The following is an 8140-nucleotide window of genomic DNA, read 5'->3' as shown; positions in this document are numbered from 1 at the left end:
CATCAGAGGATCTGACACAGTCTGTCCAATTTAATATACTAGTCTGGAAAGAAGCATTTTCATTCATTCAGAGCTTTGGGTAATCCACGTTAGTCCAGTCTGACACTACTCTTGGACGTGCCCCGTACTCACATGTATCAGCATCACCATTGAGCTCAGACCATTGGAATTGTTCTCTTTGGAGAAAGGCAACAACCCAGAGCCCACCCTGCCTGAAGACGCTGGAGGGGCTTGCTGGTTGTTAAATACGTACAATCGATTTGAATTTTAAGCTATTCCAGTTCAGTTATAGAAGGATCTCTTACTGAAGTGTGGCTATAGACAGAGCACATACTTCTCAGTTGGAAAAAGGATTAACCATTGATTGCTTGATCTGCCCATAACTCACAAAGGAAGACAACTCCCAGCAGGTCCAATCTGTGGGTCTGATCAACAGACCCTTGTTATTAAAAGGGGCAAAAGGAAGACTCCCGGCTGGAATTTCACTTATTTTAAATGAATAAAAGTAGAGGAATGACAGTGGGAGGAAAGGAATACCACACTCAACCCATGATTTGGCAACCCATATGAAGAATATCAGAGTTAAAGAAGTCCAGACAATCAAGTGGAAATATTCAATGTCAACTGTCTTGGGACAAAAGGAAATACTCCACCGCCTTTGCCTGCCCAGCTTCTTTTCAAATGAGTTCTTTCAGTAATGTGTACGTGCAAGACTCAATTCGAAATACATGCTGCAGCTGTGTGTTGGGCTTTCTCTTCCCAGACACTACCTAGAGGGTTTAGTGCCACCCGAGGATAATTTACTGAACTGGAACAGGCTGACCACTGCCCGAGGCTTTATGGCTTTTCAGATGTCCACATGTGACACTCACGGTATTTGGGATTCTCAGAATTAATTGCTACTTTCTGATAATTAGCAGCTTAGAGATTGCCCTGGGCCATAGGGGAGGGAGAGCTTGTGGAGGGAAACCGGAGCACAGATGCCTGAGGACTTCCAGAAAATTATCTGGGGCTGAGCACCTGAATCCCATTGCTTTTGGATAGGAACTGGACAACTCACTGCCCTTCATGCCTATGTGAATTCTTAATATGCATTTGGGAGTTCACATCTGCCTCTCCTTTTATGAGTCACCTTTCAGGTTTAAGGACAGATGTCTTGGTGGTAGCTTTGACGCTATAATCTGGCAAGGGGAAATGAAGCTTTTCCTTACTCAGGAACCAGTTTTATAGCACAAGTAGGAAGCCTCTAAACTTTATCACAAAAAAAAGTGATTTGGAATAGGTAAACAAATGTCCACATCCAGCTATAAACCCAACTACTGAAAACCACCAAGGGGTTTTGTTGTCACTTTAGAAGCTGCTCTGCAGTAAAGAGCCACATACAAAAACTCAAGCTATTAAAGGAAGGGTGTATAGAAAGGTATGTGCCTTAAGATTAATGCTGTAGAGTCAAAGAAAAGCTGTTATTTTTGACATTTTGACATAGCATCACTTTAGAATCTGGTTCTTATTAGCCCTTTCTGTGCCTTTTAAAGGTCTATTTTTTTTAAACCAAAAATGTCAGGAAATTTGGAACAGAAACTTACAATAAAACACGTCCCTTAACCCTCTGATCTATCAATCTTTCAAATAAACAAAGATAGCTCGATGAGCCAGAAAAAGGTTTTATATATAGTTACCTTATATATAATGGTCAGATATTCACTGCACACACTGAGGTCATATAAAAAATCCAATGTAAGTAAGGCATTTTGTGAAAGATTTTTGCCATGAATGCCCAACGTTACTCAGGGTGGTTTCTTTTTCAGGTTATGTTCTGTGACCTTCAAATTTCACACCCTGTATTATTTATAAATGAGACATTCAAGAAACACAAATTCTCAAATAAAAATGTACACTCCGTCAGTGGAAAAGCAAACAAAAGGAGCTAATGTACTGTGGCTAAAAAAATTTTCAAACAAAGTAGCAGTAATTTACTGCCTTGCTACTAACAGGACCCCACAAATAGAATCAGAATCCTGAGCCCCATCAGGGGAGCTTGATTTACCGAATATCCCCCAGATAATAAAGGAAAATAAAAAGGTAAATTGTGCATAAATGTGAAAGCTGTAATTCTTCCCCTTTCACCACGCGTATCAAATTCACATCCAGTGATTTCAAAAGAAAATCTGGAAATCTCTAAAGAACTGGGGCCAAAGTTAGGAGGCCTCAATTCACCTGGTTTTCTAGATGTTTGGTTTTGTTTATGTTTTTTTAGACGTAGTTTGCCTCCTTGGGAGATCAGAAAGATTTTCCCTGTAAGAACTCATAGCCAGGTCATATCCCTGCCTGGAAAGACTTGCCAAGGTGACAGCTTTAGCCTGGATTCATCACTAAGGACAGCAAGGCTTGCTTCTCCCCTCAGGAAGCCTCCAGACCCAAAGTGTCCATCAACAGTGTGTACCCACCGGGACGTCCTGCAGCCCCTTCTGTGCTCCATGGCCTCCTCTTGCGCTGTAGCTGCCGTGCAACGCACCCTGCCAGGGGATGCTCTGCCTGCACAAGGACCTCTAAGAAGTTAATGACACGCAGTCCCATGCGCAGGGTAGTGGAGCAAATACTGCAGCTCTCCTACCCCCTGTTTTGGCCTTCCCTAGTTCTTGTCTGCTCAGGATCCCCAGACCATCCCAGGGGAGAGATGCTTGCTATAGGTGATCCTTGTACTGATATGCCTTTGAATATTTAAGGATAAAACCCAGCTTAACCTTAAACCATTGTCTGATTTGGGGTGCATTTTGTAAAATCCTGACTCTTGCTGCCAAGCTCTCCGGGGATTGTTTGCTTTCCGTACACCACCTGGAGCACTGCTGGACTGCTAAGTGCTGCCACAGCAGCGACTGCAAGGTCTATGCCACACAGAGAGGCTGTGAGTGGTGGGGAGCTCAAAGCCTGGGCTTGGGATCACGGATGTCTGGAAATGAAAATGGTTCACAAGCCCTGAATCATTCTAATGTTTTATACTTGTTTGCCAAAGCAGATAGGCCATGAAAGGGAAAGGAAAATAGGCAGTATCTGCAAAAATTCACACTAATAGGTCTTCTTTGGAAACTGAAGGACGAAGTGAAGAGCTCCTGGGAGGAGGAGGTACCGGCAATGTGATAACGTGCTGCACCCCAGCAACAGTGTCCTCAGCTCTGGCTCAACCATGGCTAGGACACATCCTAGTGCATGGTCAGGGAGCTGCCACAATGAAACGAGCTCCTGAGGAGGCTGAAGGTGGGCATGGGGGGGACTAGGGAGGACCTGATCAGGTGAAGCTGCAGCAACAGCATCATTCTCTTATCAGTCCCATAGAGAATCCTATTCCAGTGAAAGTCCACTGAAGTTGAATTCTACTTACAGTTAAGAGAAAATAATATTTCAAAGCTGACTCTTTCTTCACAGAGACTCCAATACTATCTTTGCCTAAGGATGAAGAGTTCCCAAACAATTCCTCTGCTGTACCAGATGTAAATAGGCTCTCATTCAAATTCAGGCCTATCTATTTCTTTCTGAACAAACTGACATCTGATGGAAGGAAAAGCCTACCCATCCACAATCATTTTTGTGGAAGAGAAGCAGCTGAATGAAGGGCTCCTCATCTTTTTAAATAAGGATCAGGGAAAGGAAGAGCTTATGGTAAATCAGAAGCTTTCTCAAACAAAAAGCTGGAGCAGGAACTTGTCCCATGGTGTAAGGGGAGAGAGGGGAGGCAATGCACAGGCAAGGAGAAATGAGAAACCAGAGCGCCTTAAACCACAGGAAGAAAGAAAGATTAAAAAATACTTGGGGCTGCCTGCCTTGCTCCCTCGCCTGCTGGCACACCCCAAAAAAGAGTCGCATTAAAGAACGGAGCACGGACCTCAAAAGCCAGCACCAGGGCAGAGCACCCTCGTGAACTCCACTTACTCCTGGTTTCATCTGGCCTTTTTGTTTTGCCTCAGGTATCACCTATTGCCACAGCCGATGTCAAACAATTTCCAGATAAGGAAATTGCTTTAAGCCACCAAGAGCGAGTGGCCGTGCCGTGGTGAGTGCCAGGAGCAGTGCAATGGTGCCATGTAGGAGCTTCTCCAATGAGCTATGGTCCCTGCTGGACATCTGCTGGCTGGGCGGCTGCTGGCTCCCCCAGCCCGAGGGAAATCTCAACTAGCAACTTCGGGGTGAAAGGCTTCGCTCCTGTCACCAACCCCCTGAGACAGGCCTTTTCCTACCACCAGAGTCTCCTTTTTTCCCTGAAGCTCACGTATTTCTCCCTATATAATTAAATATTTATTGGATCACACTTTCATTTCTCTTCCTCCGTTGTGGCATTCCCTCTGCACACCATGATTTACCAGTTGGAAAAGAGAGAGAAATGCTCATAGCTAAATTTCTCTGGTTTTAAAAGTGATTATTTGTTATTTTCTATGCACAGTTTGTTTGTTTTTTTAAGGTTTTGGTGAGAAACCACCTCCTCCCTCCCATCAATCGTTGCTTTCAACAGCTCTTCATGGGTGGCTGCGTCTCTTTTAAATTCATTTCCTGTTAAAAAGAATAAACAGGCAACTGTTTAATGCTGTTGATTTAGCTTATTTAATAGAAATTGAAACCTGAATAGGGCTCAGTTGTAAGATAATCACTGCAGAACTCACCAAGCTAGGGAAAGTACCATATTAAGTAATAATTTCAAAATGCAGAATATTGTTTAGCAAGACTATGAGCTGCTCCTGCTTCCCAAACACAGGAGACATATTCGACGAAGAGATGCTCATTTCCAGAAGGCAGCAGGTAGAGTTAGAGCCACTTAATGCAGACAGCCATTTAATTGGGAAATTTGGCTGGAAACCACTTTCATGTGGTGAACTTAATAGGCTTTAAAATGAGTTTTACTGGGATGCCTGTGTGACCTCATGGCTGACTGCAGCAAAAGACAACTGGATGTTGATTCCTTGAGGTGCTTGTTCGCAAAAAAAATGGAAACTAAGTGCACGCCTAATTGTCTCCTCTGAGGTTTCAACTCACCAAGTCAGCATGCGCTGCCATATATTTGGCTTTATACAAGTGAGAGTTTCAAAGACCTTTAGTAGAACCAGTAACTCCCACATTAAAGCCCCTGCTTCTCTCTTAGACAAGACAAAACGTGCGCGTGTTACTTTGCTTGTGGGCGGACTGGGAGAATCCGCCCCTTTGACTAAGCTTTGTGGGCAGCAAATGCATTTTAATCACATATGTAAATCCATGTTTAGGTGTGTAAGCTTACAGCAGTCTAAATGCTAATCAGAGCGAGCAAAGGGGCCAGTAATCCCCCAGGAATGCAGGATTCAGCCCAATGAGTAGTAATTGCCACATTCCAGGTGGATTAGAAGCATGAAACTTCATTTTACCTGTTTCTGACAATATAGCTCAGGAACAGGTGCATGGAAGTAACGCAGAAAATGGTTTAATTACTAACGTAGAGGTCAGGCTCAGCACTGGCACAGAAAGTGTAAGCTTCGCTTTGATCAATAAGATGACTCAACGTCCAGGACGGTGGCAGTCACCCCAGGTTTTACCTCTGCTAGCTCTGGAGCTGCTGCTTTCCAACAGAGCCGGCACACTGAGGGTGGGACATCTGAACCCTGGCTGATACAATCCAGCATGGAGAGTATTTTGAAGAAAGCAGATGAGGCAGGCAGTCTATGCTGCCACCAGACACCTTTCTCTGTTTCCTAGCTATGCCAATCAAATCAAGGCTTTGGAGAATGCCCACCTGGGGCACATGCTACTGAAAAAAAGGAGGATTTGAACTACCAGCTGACAGCAAGCCTAACCAAAATATGGGTTAAAATCACCCTGATCATAAGAAACCAGTCTACACAAAACCTCCCATTAGGAATAACAACAAAGAAGCAACTGGGGGCTATTTTTCAGCACAGATCAGATACAATTTACTGTAAAATTACATTATCTTCAATATGTCTTCTGTACCTTCCCCTCTATCTAGGTTTTGGTTGGAGGCACACAGCCTTCCCTGCAATACGTAGCAATCTATTGGCGCTTTCCCAATTGAACCCTTGGGCTCACAGTGGAGAACAAAGAATGTATCACTGATGATCATTTGCAAAAAATACTTCCACCACTTCAACGAAGTGTGACCCTGTCTTCTCCTGTGATCATGGGCTGGGTTCCTAGAGAAAAATCTACCCTGTAGGTTAGTAAAGGTTGCCTGCCAAGGATATCATGAGGCCTGAATTAAGACTGTCCGATTGCCTTCTCTCTGGCATTTCCTAACTCTTGAGTGTTTGGCTTTGTGGCCTTAACTTGCTTTTTCTAGGCCACTTATTTATTTCTTACTTTTTTTAAAAACCAAACAAAGCTGCCAAACAAGTAAAGAAACACGCAGGCATCCTGTTTGGGGAAACCACCGCCCTCACTTCTCCACAGCTTCAGGACGTCCCCAGTGCACAGCCCAAACCTGTGGACCTGCCATGGGCACCTGGATGAATCACTGCAGTGGGATAAGACATCCATTCTGTCAATGCCTTCCTTCAGCAATTTGCTGTGAATTGGGAATCCTCTGCTTAGTGACTACATGCTTTTCTCCCTTTCCCACCAGCAAGCATAAGTCCTTTGACTCTCGTCTTCTCCAATGTGTCCTGGATCACCAGAAAGTCCTGCTCCTTCCCTGGTGGGAAGGCAGACATGAAAGAGTCAACCTTGCCTTAAAGTACTCAGAACTACATATTCTCTTCATACTTAAGCATAGAAAACATACTTATGCATAAACATAAAACATTATGAACACATGTTCATAAAAAACATTAACAAAATACAGACAAAAACATTTGGAAAAACCATCTGTGGCAGAACTCCACTATAGGAAATTTCAGTCTAAATAGTTAATGGTTGGCAAAGTTATAAGCAAATGTAAAGAGTGGCTGACAAATTGCACAGTTAGTGTGGCTAACAGCATCCTCCACTGTAAACGTTATGTTAGAAGCATTTCAAAGACCAGATTGACTCAGGAGCAGCAGGCCACTGCCTTGCAATAAGGGCTAGAGGAAGCTAAGCAATTTGGCTTAAATAATTGGTGGTGCATAATTTACAAAATGAAGGGGAATAAGAAATACATACCTTTTTTCACAATATACACCCTTCGGAGAGCTCCAAATCACACATAATTACCACCTGCAAATGTATTTTTCCCATCTATTAATTTAAAGCCTCAGAATTTCATAATAAAACACATTGAAGCAAACTGACTGCCTGATGCTTGTTAATTTTGAGTTCAAATCCTAAGATCCACCAGACAAAATGTCAAGCAGTTCATAAACCAACAGAACTCACATCTTGAAATATTTTTACCATGTGGAACATTTTACTAGTACAAGAAACGAACACAGCATTCTCCAGAAATCACAGAACCACACGTAATTAAATGTCAAACGATCACAAAGCAAACAAAGTTTATCTTAAATGCCTCCTCATCCCTTTGCTTGCTGATTTGGCCAAGTGAAGAAGAATAATTGAGATTTTTAAATCTGATTTCACATCTTTATTTTTTTCTGTCCACTTACCTTTATCTAATTCACTTGAGATGTTCCATGATGATGTAGGCATGAAATCAGCAACAACTGATGAATTTGCTCCTGGAAGGGAAAAATAGGAAAAAAAAGATGCTCTTAATATATCGATTCTTTATCATCAGGAGAGTAAAAGGCATGTATAAAGTTGCTGTCACAGTAATAAAATTATTTGAAGAACAGCAGCTATTAAAATGCACTCGATGCTTTATGTTGGCAGGCTGAGACATATGGGTAGCAGAACCACCAAAGTGGAAAAAGGCACAGGGCCAGCGCTGGAGTTTGTTTTGCAATGCTGTCACTGTGAGGCCTTGTGTTAATTAAGCAACCAATCTTTGAGATGTATTTGGCCCACCTTAAAATCTCTCCACGAGTTTTATAGAGGTAGAATGACTCTGCAATGCTACAGCTAAGAAAAACACAAATGCTGTGAGGTTGCTGAACATGTTATCTATTAACATTTACAAGTGATTTTAATCCTGCAAACCCATGCGCACAAGAAGAGACACAGTTTATGCACTGAAATTAATAGGGCTACTTGTATGAAAAATCCTCCTACTCATGTAAACACAGGCTGG

General features: G+C 42.8%; 1 protein-coding gene across 1 annotated transcript in view; it reads right to left on the bottom strand.

Moving 5' to 3' along the window:
• The window catches only part of ROR1 (receptor tyrosine kinase-like orphan receptor 1), a 59360-nt gene extending 51734 nt beyond the window's left edge, over positions 1-7626 (bottom strand). Inside the window, exon 1 of the mRNA XM_009319825.1 lies at positions 7557-7626. Coding sequence (XP_009318100.1) covers positions 7557-7599 — 43 coding nt within the window. The 5' untranslated portion in view covers positions 7600-7626. The remainder of the gene's footprint in view (positions 1-7556) is intronic.
• Between the last annotated feature and the right edge of the window lie 514 nt (positions 7627-8140).

The sequence above is a fragment of the Pygoscelis adeliae genome, unplaced genomic scaffold, assembly GCF_000699105.1.
Source record: "Pygoscelis adeliae isolate BGI_AS28 unplaced genomic scaffold, ASM69910v1 Scaffold181, whole genome shotgun sequence".
Classification (NCBI taxonomy): Eukaryota; Metazoa; Chordata; class Aves; order Sphenisciformes; family Spheniscidae; genus Pygoscelis; species Pygoscelis adeliae.
Note: the sequence above shows the minus strand (reverse complement) of the source record. Positions and strands in the feature narration are given on the sequence as shown.